This window comes from Pithys albifrons, chromosome Z (assembly GCF_047495875.1).
Source record: "Pithys albifrons albifrons isolate INPA30051 chromosome Z, PitAlb_v1, whole genome shotgun sequence".
Lineage (NCBI taxonomy): Eukaryota > Metazoa > Chordata > Aves > Passeriformes > Thamnophilidae > Pithys > Pithys albifrons.
The window spans coordinates 72,704,002-72,717,685 of record NC_092497.1 but is presented as its reverse complement, the minus strand read 5'-3'; the positions used below and the strand labels follow the sequence as shown (position 1 = coordinate 72,717,685).

Sequence of the window (13,684 nt, the reverse complement as noted above, 5' to 3'; positions counted from 1 at the left end):
AAGCAAGAGAGAAGATTTATGCCCTCAAGTATAAGGCAATAAAACAACTGTAAAGCCATCAAAAGTCTTAATTCATACCAGGAAAAAAAATAAAATTACAATTTATGGATTTTCTATTTGCATCTACTCAGTGCCTCAAATACACAGCATAGGTATGTCTTGACCTATATGTCAGACTGCACAGGGATAAGCATATAAATCCCAAGCAAAATTCCTCATATCAAGTCATTGACAGGTTTACAAAAATAGAAAATATGTGTTTTCTTCTTGCTAAAGTGAAGTAAAAGGAATGAAAAAGGAAAAATATAATTAAGAAACTTACTTAATTTCTTAAGAACATCCTTCTTCTCCTCTATTTTTTCAGGGACTTCTGCAACTTTAGTTTCTTGTTTGGGTAGAAGATTATTCAGATAGTTCATAGCATTCAGCAGAGCTTCAGTATGCAAATGAACATCTAAAGATGAAAAGTTCACCTAGAAGAACAACTTTTGTTTATCCAACATGCCTCTCTTCCCACTCTGAGAAAACACATTATAAAAAGATATCATACCTTTATTGTCTGTAGAACATTTTGATAGGTACTTCTGAGTTCTGGTCCGTTAATATCAGTCTATGCCATCAAAAGAGCACAGAATACAAAAAAATCAAGTGAAGTTTGGAAATTTCATTAGAGAGAACTTATTTTCAAAACCACTACAACTTCAGATGTAAAAGTTATTCTGTTTAAGGAGCAGACAGACTATGCACAATACTCAAGATGCTAAAGGCATAAGCAAGGGAAAACCTTCAACAATCACTCCATGATATTGTACTGTTTCTGACAGGCCTACAATTTAGAAGCAAATTCCGCTCTTTTCTCACCTTTATGTACTCTAGAGTGAGAAGATCATCTTCTACATTATCCAATGTAGTAATTATGTAAACTGGCTTGTCATTATCATCTTAAAAAATCACAAAAGAGTAAAAGAACATTACTTCTTTAAAAAACAAAAAAAAAAAATTACAACTTTCTATTCTATAGACTACAATCTAGGCTACTAGCTGTCATTACTGTTTAATCACAACACCTCTTTTGCAGACTTAAATGTCTCTCTAAAATCATCACCACCAGAACATATTTACCAAATCACTACTATAAGAATGAGCTCCTGAGTTACTTCCCCTCCAACACCACATTTAATTTAGGAAGCAAATCTTCCTTTGTTGACAAAAGTCTTATAGACTATTTGAAGACAAATGCAGAGTGTTATTTGTGAATAGTTTTGTGGTCAGACTATAAATACTTACCCATATACTCTGGGCACAGCAGACAAACTTCACGAAGGAAAGCATTTGCAGTCATGTCAAATGTTCTCAATTTAAGTTCTGTGCCTAAGCCCAAAATATCAAGCTGCAGCACAGGCATCTCAGTATTATCAGTAAGACGGCATAATTTAATTAAGACCTAAAAAAACACACACACACCCAAAAACAGTAGGGTATTATCCTCTTAATTTTTATATAGGATAAAATATTTACATACATTTCACTGGTCATTGTTTATTTCTGTATGGACCATTTAACTTTTTACAGCAAACACCTTGGGAAAAAACTAAACAATTCAACAAGCAAAATTGCTCAATACTGTTCACTGCTATTTTAACATAAACTTCAGACATGCACACATGTAATACAAAATTCACAGTTATACAAATTAAATTATTTTTTAAAAAATTCTGTACACCATTTAGTAATGTTCAACACAGTCAAAACTAAATTTTCAGGCAGCATAAAGTGTTTACTGCTTTAATTGGAATTTCTCTGAACTCTCCTGCTAAGAGTTAGATTCCCAAGCTGAATGTCAGGCAGAAGGTTTTACTAGTTTTTCACCAATGCATGACAACAGTATTAAATAAATATCTAGCTGAACTGTTGTATCCAACCTTAACAACCAAAGCAAAACAAATATATGTACACTTCATTTCCACATATAATGCTGCCTACAAATAAGTAAAATCAAGACCAAACCAAATAAGCCATTTTAAACAATGATGCCAATGGAGAGGTGATTTCTAAATGATTCCCAATTGATTTTTTTTTCTTACAGACTGCAAGATAGTTGCAAATAGAGAATAAAGTAGAACACAGTATCTATCTTTATACTCGCAGTTCTTAAACAACATCTTGTCATCACACAAAGAACAGCACATTTCAGTTTTATTTGTAGTGAAGGTGTAGTATATAGTCTGGTGCAAGCTAGCTGTGATGTGTTGCCATTGTGTAAGCCCTACCCTAAAACAGAATGTGTAAAGTTAACAGAATTTGTAAAATAAATGTAAAGTAAAATACAGCGATTAGCAGCAATACCAGTGATGGTCTAACAATAAAGACAATGATAGCGTTAACGAGACGCCTCTTTTACTAGATCAGCTGATATAGTCACAAACAGTGTCTCGCATTTGGATAAAATGCTCCTTTTTTCCTCCTATGTCTGAAACAGCAAGAACAACACAGACAACTCATCATAATGAAGATGTTATAGATTTAGGTGTACAGACAACAGGATCTGGGCAAAACTGGAGCAGAAAAATATGGTTCTTGTTACAAGAGGAAACATTAATGAGGTTTTCCCAGTGACCACAGTAGTATCTAGGAAAAAAATGTCAAAAGCTACATATTTAGATAAAGCAAATACATAGTGTGATTTTTGAGTGATAGGTAAAGAAAATTCAGGGACAAAACTGGATAAATCCAAGTATATCAGTAAAGACAAGGATGCAGAAGCACAACTGCGACTTGGAAAAAAAACTCTGCAGAATAGTTTCAGCAAAAAATGGAGAATAAACACTTTTGCAGACATGGATTTAAGAACACAACAAACAGGGTAAAAGTACAGTCCTGGTGTGCTTCAGAGAAATAAAAAAACCCCCATAACTTTACCTTAGCTACTTCAAACCTTAGCTGGAATTCTGTCATGTTTTTCAAAGATTCTTGTTTGCATAGTTTTTTTTTTCTTGTACTACCAGCAGCTTGCTTGAGGGAACCAGACTGGGCTTCAAAAAATGGCACTTCTTCCACAGGACTGCTTAGGGCATCATAAAATTCTTCTTCTGATTCTACGGATTAATTCACAACATTACATATGCAGTTTAGACAGCTAATATTTGACAGTACTATGGCCTATAATTTTTATGCCTACTTCTATAAAAGCTTACATCTACAATTATCTAGTTCATAATTAGTAACCAATAGAGTTTGCTTCTAGAATTATCTCCACTCCAGCTTCCACAACATTAACACCACATCTACAGCTATCATGTCATCCTAAATTTCAGTTCTCATCAGCTAGCTCCCTTGTCAGCATTCTCTCACTATTGGTTGTGCAAAAGGCAGCACATACTGTGACTTGTCTTGCCTTCAGTGCATACTAATAGCTTAATTTTTTTGCTGGTCTGACTGCTGCTGACAGTACAGCAGCCTCTGCCTCAGTATCAGGGGCAGTACTGTGGAGCTCTCCCTGTTATAGATCTCCCATTTCAGAAGAGACTCCTAAGGACTATCAAACTTTTAATCCACCTGACATTTATATGGAAATATAACCAAGATAAATAGATTTTGCTGCATTGTAACACTCTTCATCTAAAAACCATGAACACTAAAGTATAAGGTAACTGTAGAATTGTCCTTCTTCTGACAAAACTCAATTACGTAAAGAGCTGTTTTGTAAGGCTTGAAAGCAACCCTGAATTTGGAGGGTGAAGATCAAGAAATAACAAGAATCACTTAAAAAGACTTCACAGCTCTATGTACAGATAAAAGATCAGACTTTATTCAGTCTAAATTTAGCTATTACTTTCTCAAATTACTTGCTGCCAGCATTCATCCTCATTTCATCCTCAGCTTTGGGCTGAAAGCGACCTCCTTTGGACGCCTCATGACGTCATACAAAAAATAGATGAAGATACACAGATATATATTTCTACATATACTGCACACACAGTGAATTTAAAGCTATAAAGGAGACATAAAAATTAACTTTGCTGGTAATTTAGCTACTGTTTCGAAATTACATATATCATTAACTTGAGGAAGGAGAAGTAGTATGATTCTCTGTTTCTCCAGTAGAGTCTTTTGGCATCACAAACACGACTGACACTGAAATAACACTTGTATTTGATTATTCTTCAAATGTAACTACTAGATGAAATGTTAGGATCTAGCTAAGCTGTTTGAACAGCAAAACAGTATGAAACACAACTGGTTTCTCCACAGTCAATCTTCTGTTCCATCTTGTAAAATTCAGAATTTTTGTTTATAAAAACACAGTAGTTTCTAACAGTCATCTTCTAAGCATTTTAAAACTTAAATAAATCCAGCTAAACAGGAGAGAAATCCTTGACCAGAAGAAAATAATTTAACATTTCATTACAGAACTAAGTACATACTAAAGTTAAAAACGTCATACATATTATTTCAGATGCTCTGAATAGAGATTTGCAGTAACATATGCCAACACAAAAATAAACCCACTGTACCAAAGAAACTGTTTTGTCTTTAGAAAGGAAATGACAAAAACAATCATACAGAACTTTACAGCTATGAGAAAATATACCAATAATTTGTACAGTATGAATTATAATAAGCTACACCAAATATAACATTACTCCACCCTCAGAAACTTGAAACAAAGCCACAAGTGGTTGCTTACAGCAAGAGTAATAAATTCATTCAGTGAACTTAAAAACATCTTGACTTGACCTATTTCTCAAGCAAAACTTTAAATGAGGTTATATTACCTGACTCAGGAAATGAATGAAGATCCAGAACAGGAAACATGCCTTGTGATAAATGTGGTGCTGGAAGCACAGGGGATATTCCAGCCTGAAACAGGAGGTGCCAAAAATTTTTTTAAATTTATTGGTTATGATATTGCGTGCACATATGCTGCATGAACATCTTACAGCTCGGGGAAACTGGTCTAAGTTTGACTGTAAATCATTACAGTTAAACACTTACATTACTAAAATTAAACATGAGGAGAAATGAGGCCTAAATTAGGGTGTTGGACTTTGACCTAGTTACAGAGAAAACACACCAGGAAACACAGTGAAGAGGTTCAAACATCCAGCTTCACAGACCAAAAGATGGACAGAAATGGCATACCATATGAAAAATCAGTAAAGACAAAACCTATTTCCTGAAAGGGCTACAATGTGGCAACTTCAGAGAAGAACAAAGATCAATGTTCTTTATAAAAATCACACAATACAAGTGCCAGGTGGGAAAAAAAGAAAAAATACTTAGACAAAGTAATAGAGCAGACAGAATTGTTTCTCAATTTCACAGATTCATAGAAATGTTTACGTTGGAAAAGACCCTTCAGATCACCAAGGCAAACTACTACTAGACCTAGCACTGCCAGGGTCATAGTTTAGTGGCAGAATTAAGTGCCACATCTACAAATCTTTTCATACAATCATAGAATTAACCAGGTTGGAAAAGACCCCTGAGATCATCAAGTCCAACCTTTGGTCTCAACCGTCGTGGTTACTAGACCATGGCACTAAGTGCCACATCCAGTCCTGCCTTAACCTGCTGGGACAATGAATCAACCACCTCCCTGGGCAGCCTATTTCAATTCCTGATTACTCTCACTGTAAAAAATTTCTTCCTATCATCCAATCTAAACCTCCCCTGGGACAGCTTAAGACTGTGCCCTCTTGTCCTATTGCTTGTTGCCTGGGAGATGAGACCAACTCCACTTGGCTACAACCCCCTTTCAAGTAGTTGTAGAGAGAAATAAGGGTCTCCCCTGAGCCTCCCCTTCTCCAGGCTGAACAATCCCAGCTCCCTCAGCCTTTCCTCACAGGACTTGTGCTGTGCCAGGGGAGCCTGACCTCGCTGCCCTTCTCCAGACCTGCTCCAGCACCTCAATGTCCTTCCTGAACTGAGGGGCCTAGAAATGGACACAGTACTTGAGATGTGGCCTCACCAGCACTGAGTACAGGGCAAGGATCACTTCCCTCATCCAGCTGGCCACACTATTCTTGATACAGGCCAGGATGTCATTGGCCTTCTTGGCCACCTGGGCACACTGTTGGCTCATGGTGAGCTTCCTGTCAACCAGAACTCCCAGGTTCCTTTCTGCCTGGCTGCTCTCCAGCCACTCTGTGCCCAGCCTGTAGCCCCCTACATGGGGTTGTTGTGGCCAAAGTGCAGAACCCAGCACTTGGCCTTGTTGAACCTCATCCTGTTGAAATCATCTCATCTACCTAGCTTGTCCAGGTACCTCTGTAGAGCCCTCCTGCCTTCCAGCAGCTCAACACACTGATGCAACTTGGTGTGATCTGCAAACTTGCTTAAGGTGGACTCAATCCCCTCATCTAAGTCATCAATAAAGAGGTTAAACAAAATTGTGCTCAACACTGATCCCTGGGGAACACCACTGGTGACTGGCCATCAACTGGACACAGCCCCATTCACCAGCACTCTCTGGGCCTGGCCATCCAGCCAGCTCCTAACTCAGCAGAGAGTGCCCCTATCCAAGCTGTGGGCTGCAGCTTTTCCAGGAGTATGTTATGGGAGACAGTGTCAAAGGCTTTGCTGAGGTTCAGATAGACCACATCCACAGCCTTCCCCTCATCCACCAGGCCAGTTACTTATCATAAAAGGAGATCAGGTTGGTCAGACAGGACCTGCCACACCTACACCCATGCTCCAGGGCTGGTGACTTATCCACATCCCTAGGCAGTCAGTTCCAATGTTTGACATACTTCTGATGAAGAAACTTTTCCTAATATTAAACCTAAACCTTCCCTGGAGCAACCTGAGGCCATTTACTCATGTCGCATCACATTTTACTTAGGAGAAAAGACCAACAGCTTGGTCTTTCTTGGAGTGAAGGACCCAAAACTGAACACAGGATTTGAGGTGTGGCCTCACCAGTGCCAAGAACAAGAGGCCAATCACTGCGCTGGTTCCACTGGCCACAATATTTCTGATGTAGGCCAGGGTGTCACTGGCCTTCTTGGCCACCTGGACACACTGCTAGCTCACATTCACCTGCTGTTGATTAGCAAGACCAGGTGCCTTTTCTGATGGGCTACTTTCCAGCCTCTCTGGCCAAAGTCTTTAGCACTGCAAGGAGTTGTTGTGGCCAAAGTTAGGAACCAGAACTTTGCCGTCTTGAATCTTACTTCTTTACACACCTGAAAAATCAAATGCTAGTAGAGTACTGAGGGGACACCTCACAGCAGTCTACAGCTTTGTCACAAGGGGAAGCAAAGCAGCAGGCATTAATATCTTCTCCCTAGTAACCAGTGACAGGACCCAAGAGAATAGCCTGAAGCTGTGTCAGAGAAAGTTTAGGTTGGGTATTATCACCCTGAGGGTGGTTTGAGCACTGGAGAGGGTTTCCCAGGGAAGTGATCACAGCATCAAACCTGACAGAGTTCAAGAAGTTCAGGAGTTCAAGTGTTTGGACAATGCTCTTAGGCACATGGGTGACTCTTGGAGGGTTCCTATGCAGAGCCCGGAGTAAGACTTCAATGATCCTTGTGGGTCCCTTCCAACTCAGCATATTCTGTGATTCTAGAAGTCTTGAATTGTGAGATGCAGTTATGTACAACCCAGAGAAGTAACTGAAAACATGTGAAATGCCTCTAGAGTGGACAAAAGTACAGGAATCCCCTGCTCCACATGGTTTCATATATGATAGAATTAAGTTCTGTTAGTAGAGGTTACCAAATGTTTTATTCTCCATCAAGTCTCAGGAAATACTCTTGGTGATGTGAGTTTGTACGGAACTCTCATCTGCAAGTTCCACATGCATATGTAGTACACATATGTGCCCTGCACACAGTACCAAAGTCAGAAGAAACTTGCACACTTGTCTGTATGTTCTTTTTCTTGAGTGTCTTTGGTGCTGAACTGCATAACCCACAGTAGATCTTTCCCTGCACTGCCACATCCTCCCCCCACACTTGTTACTGAACCTTTCTAAGCTTAGTCTGAGACAACTATTCACAGAATCACAGTTTCTTACAGAAATCTAAAGATTACAGGAACAAGAAATGCTAATCTTTGAACAGTTTCCAAGGCTACATTTTTCATCTCCCTTTTAACATTTCAACAGTCTCTCAGTCTCCGTATTACATTATTTGACCTTCCTGAATAGATCCATGTCCATGAGTAATGAATATACCAACTATATGAGAGTCTTGCAACTGTGAAAGCACCTCATCTATAACACTTCAGCATTCTAAAAAGACAAAAAGACAAGGCAGTTGACTTCATAATACCGAATCATGAAAAATAAAGCCCTCCACGCTCAAATGGACTGACTTCTTGCTCTGAAGTATAAGCACAGGGAACTGTTTCAAAAAGTCTTCTGTTTTCAAAGCGCAAGAACACTTTCGTCACTAACTCAAAAGGTAAAGAACGAAGTTCACATGCAGTGCTCACATCCTTTTCAGTTCAGAAGTGATGTGATGCTAATGAATTTCAGAAGAATTTCAAACGTCGAGATGAAAGCATGGGACTGTATCTGCCACCACCAAAGCAGAAAATCCACTCAATTCAACTGAATTTAATACCAGCAATTAAAGTCTGTCAAGCTCTGCAGCAGATGGAAGCTTGATTAGACAGGTTTAAGCACAAGTTTTAATACAGATCCTACATATAGTGCTAATATATTTACACTTGCTCCACAGTCTTTCCTCACCTCATCTTGTAAATCACAACTAAGGTACAGGTAATACTACCCACATCAAGGTCACTGAAAATATTTTAGATGCAATACTTGAATTCTATAATTAAATTCAATATAGTCAATGTTATCAAGCACAAGGTAATCATCTTATATGTGCGGATTCCATTTATGTAAAAAATTTATAAGAAGTCCCATTACTTATCCTTGAAGAAATTTTTCTGTGATTAGTTACACAAAATAATACAGACTAGGGCACCTTTTGGCTAAGTAAATAATAGCATATAAAGTGGGAATGAGTAGGTCAGAATTAGCTAGAATTTTAATGGTACCACTGAAAGATGGCAAGAACCACATGTTGAAGTGAAACAGTCTTCACTCTAAATACACTTTCAATAGGTATGCATGTCTGGTTGTTGCATTTACAGTACTGAATATTATGCTAACATAACCCACAGAAAATGCCAAACTGCAGCAACAGCCTTCAAGAACAGGGAAAAATAACTTGTACAAAGATAGAAAGACAATAATCCAATAATCTTAAAAAAAACCCACAAAGATGACTGCTAGTCCTTTAGAATCAAGTAAATAAAAGATTAAATAACATAATGTTAGAAGTATTTACACATGACCAAAAAAATGGACAGCCAGATTTTGCCTCTGACCTTGAGATTTCACATATGCTCTAATGATGGGACTGCTTTAAATATACATGGAATATAGTCAGATCACGCAGACAAGATTCATGTAAAATTGGGAACTAGAAGTTCATTTCCTAGTTTTGCTTAGAACAGCTCAAAAGGTAAAACATAGGAATAATAGGAAAGGAGCAAACTTCCATTCTGAAGAAAGCATAAAACAGTGACCCAAATCATTTTCACTAACAGAAAGGGGTGGGGCAAGAAGGAGAGAACAGACTCTAAACTCCTAAACATTAGAAGTGCAAGACAGAACTTCTACTCATTGGGTTACTTTACTTTGGGTAACTGAACAAAAAGAAAGATGGGAAAAGCACTGAAATCAGGAGAAACAAAGCTGTCACTTTTGCCAGGCAGGCACTGTTTATAAAACATTAGTCACAGAGAGTGAATACTTTGTTTTTGAAACTTAAACTCTCATCTAAGATCCACATAATACTTGAAAATTCTGACATTTCAATGTTTTCTTCACTACACAAAATAGATAGCCTAAACTCTATGGCACTCTGATACATGTCTGCAATTGAATGTATAATTAAGCTAATCCTCAACAAAAGTGAGCATGTTTGTTAATCAAGATTAATATGAACTACAAATTAATTTCCATAGTAGCAAAAGTCAGGGGGTGTTTTTCTAAATCCAGCCACTGGACAACTATTTCATCATTATTGTCTAAAGAATGAGCTAATTTTTCTAAGAGGCTCTAAGCAAATGCTTGTTTTTCATCTTCTTGTGCTCCCTTTAAGATGGCAATGCTAACAGCAGGAAGGCATTTGTCTAATAGTTATTTATGAAATATCTTTTGAAAACCTTACCTCAGATACTTTTGGAGGCGAACTGGTGGCAGGTGTGCTTTTTGGCTTAGGAATGCTATCAATTAGCTCCAAGATACTTGTCAGCTTCTGGTCCGATATTTGGATAGAAAGTAAAGGCATCTGCCCAGAGAGTTTGAATCTGTTTTATAAAGAATCAGAGTCAAACCCTTCAAAATTAAAACAATCAATGGTAAAACTATTTCATTCAAATTTCATGTTAATTTTCCTCCAAAACCCACAAAATACTTCCTGGTCAGAAAAACACTCATCTAACCATTGCATGTTACATATACACATGTATGTACACACACACACACACACACACACACACACACACACGTACTAATAACCATTTCTGATTTGGCTACATAAAGTGTATTTCCCTCACAATCTGAAATTGTTCCCTCTTGTTTATGTATTATATTTAATTAGTTGTAATAAATCATCTTACTGAGCCTTTACACAGTATTTTATAAAAGAGAAGGTGGAGAGCTTTTTTGCATGTGAATGTTTAGGGTCCAAATGTCAAAAAAGTGACTTCCCAGAAGTTATGTACATTTAAGCTGAATCCAGCAGTAGTCTAAATGGTACCGCAAAATAGGATATAAAGGAATAAAATAAGTCTTTAAAAATGAAAGCACTAAAACAAATTTTAAGCCCATTTGAACAGGCTTTGGCCAGAAAGAATCACCTCAAACAGACATTCACTTTTCAAAGACCTAAAACCCAACTCAGTTGCTCATACAAGTAAGTGTAACAGAAGTAAGCTGAAAACTGCCTCAAAAAACATTATTTATCCTTTTACTACAACTTCTAGTTAGAACAGATAAGTTTATTCAACAGGTCAACTTTCTCCAGTCACAGGCAGCAGCAGTTGCTTAACACGTAGGGTATAAGAAACAAGACAAGTTATTTCCTCCCACTTTTGATGTGCTTAACTCATACAACAGTCATCAAAGGGACCATAAGATATGAGCGGAGAAGATGTGAGGATAAGAAAACCCCACGTTTTCAATCATCCTCAGCTAATTTTGAGACTCAAAGTAACTGAATAAACAGCTCCTGATACTCGAACAAGCCTAGCACAAGCTTGCACATTTTAAACTGTGGCAGTGAGGAACTAGTTTTCATATCCTTGAATTCTTACAGGACTAATTCTCAATTACTTCTGACTTTTATTCTTAATTCCAGTTCTGTCAGGGAGAAATTTAGAATTTTTTTCCTTTTTTTTTCTGATTTTCTTTTACTATAATGGAGAGGGGCTGGGGTAAAGGTGTAGCTGCCAGATTTGAGAGGACTTCTCAATCTACTGCTCAAGTATTCCAGCAACTAAGGACACTTAGAACTTCTCACTTGTACATGTATGGCCAGACTTTGCAAACGCAGATTTGGGCAGGGCTCTCCCCACGTGGGTGTGCCCTTCCAGCCTGCACAGTGGATTTTTTAGGTGAGGCTCAGCGTGCGCAGAACTGGCTCCACTGTTTAACTCCTCAGGTCCATCTGCCACAGCCGAGCGAGCTTGGACAGTGACAGTGAAGTCCTCGGGACTGTCACAGCACCCGGTACTAACCGGGGCTGACCCTGCTGAGCATCCGAGATGTGACGGGATGGGATGGCAGGGAGGCATTGAACTGCCAGGGGATGGTCCCCACTGAGACTCGAACTCAGGTCCTCGGGACTCAGAGTCCAGAGTGCTCTCCTTTACACCACGGGACCGCTCAACTTCTCACTTACATTGCACTTAAACTTTCCTACAAAAATTCCTTTATATTGCTAAGACATTTTTGATGAATGTTTCTACAGCAGAAAGGACATGCACTTACCAGATAAAATACAGATTAACTGCAAATAATCCCCAACTCACTCCACTGCTCTTAAAAAAAAAACTTTTAAGGTTCAGAAAACATTCAGACATTATTCAAATTATTCCACATCTGTAGAGACTGAGGCATGGAGGAGGTAAGTGCTTCAATTGATGAGGAAATCTGAGAAATTTCTTTCAAGTTCAGTCTGGTTGTATTTAGGGAGAAGAAAATCTTAAGAATGCCACTGCCAAAGCTGCAAATAGGTACATTCCTTCACACTGGAATTTTTATTGCGTTTTTAATGAATGCTATTATATAGAAGGATGCCTTTAATTCTGCCATCCTAATACTGGCTTCATATGCCTTCAAAAACCACATGACAGACTCTCAGACAACTCCTTCAGGAAATAGGAAAACTATATGACACAATAAAAAGGAAAATAAAAAAATAAAACTTTACACAGGCTAGAATCATATTAGTGCTTCCAAACGTGAAGTGATAGAAACTATAAGGAGCATCCTATTACTGGAAATAAAACAAAGTCAGATATTCATATACAATCAAAGAGTGAAAGCCCATTTAAAGGATCAGAAAATATGAGTAGCTGAAAACACAGGTTAACAGTGAAAGGCCCTTGATACAGTGGCAGCAATACAACCGTGTTTTCCTGACCAAAGCCAACATGAAGACCCAGTAAATTCATTACTGCTTCGAACAACAAAATCACAAGAAATTTAACTGAATTCAAAGATCACCAAAAGATGTAAAAACATCAAAGAATCAAAAAATACAGCCACCCAATCACCTGCTTTTTAGGTAACAATTTAGAATAGATGCCTTTCAAACTAAGAGACTCATTCATAAAAATCTACAATATTAGAAAAAATTAATTCTAATACTAGTTTCTGCTGCAGAACTAACATCTTTCCACTCACTCTGCTCAACAGAACTATGATGTTCTACACAGAGAGTTTCAAATATCAGTGAAAAAAAGCTCTGGAGAAATATAATGCTGGCTTTTTATGAGAGTATACTTGTAAAAATTGAAATATAAAGGAATAGCTACATGTGTATTAAACATACATTTGTATATATGTAACTGATGTGAGCAATACTGATACATAAGGCCTGATTCAACTATAAATATTAAAATTCACTGTTTAGTTGATTCTTGCTGACACAAAAGCTATCAGTTAACTTTTATTATTTGTGCACAATGTCATCTAGAGATCATAGAGGCCTAAACCATGGAATCATAAATATCATAGGTATCTGTACATAAACACTCAAACAGAACATTCTGAAAAACAAAAAGAGATCATGGAGTGATAAAATGATATTTGGCATTTCAAGTTACCTTGATACTGATAAATTTGGGAGGGTTGAGGAGTCAGAGACAAAACAGAGCGTTTCTAGTTTTAATTGACTTGGGAGATAAATAAAAAGTCAAATTTGCACCACCAGGGAAAAAGCTGCTGTACTATTTCAAGACTGATTGATAACTCTGGAGTTATGTTTAATACCATCTGCAGAAGACATTCTGGAAGCATTTGGAGTCTGAACCAGTTACAAAATGAGTATGTTCTGCTCTTGTTGAGTCATGTTATCAACATGCTAGACTTGAAATGGCTATTTGCTATTTGTGTAAGTTAAAGTATTAGTTTTGATTAGTAACACAT

General features: G+C 37.7%; 1 protein-coding gene across 3 annotated transcripts in view; it reads right to left on the bottom strand.

The window, feature by feature from the left end:
* Nucleotides 1-13,684, bottom strand: part of VPS13A (vacuolar protein sorting 13 homolog A) — a 103,810-nt gene that overhangs the window by 57,838 nt on the left and 32,288 nt on the right. For all 3 annotated transcript variants that reach the window (XM_071580810.1, XM_071580808.1, XM_071580811.1), the window contains exons 23-29: nucleotides 10,200-10,338; nucleotides 4,776-4,860; nucleotides 2,920-3,095; nucleotides 1,288-1,444; nucleotides 862-941; nucleotides 551-610; nucleotides 323-473 (exon numbers count right to left, since the gene is read on the bottom strand). In XM_071580810.1, the coding sequence (XP_071436911.1) occupies nucleotides 323-473; nucleotides 551-610; nucleotides 862-941; nucleotides 1,288-1,444; nucleotides 2,920-3,095; nucleotides 4,776-4,860; nucleotides 10,200-10,338 (848 nt within the window). The remainder of the gene's footprint in view (nucleotides 1-322; nucleotides 474-550; nucleotides 611-861; nucleotides 942-1,287; nucleotides 1,445-2,919; nucleotides 3,096-4,775; nucleotides 4,861-10,199; nucleotides 10,339-13,684) is intronic.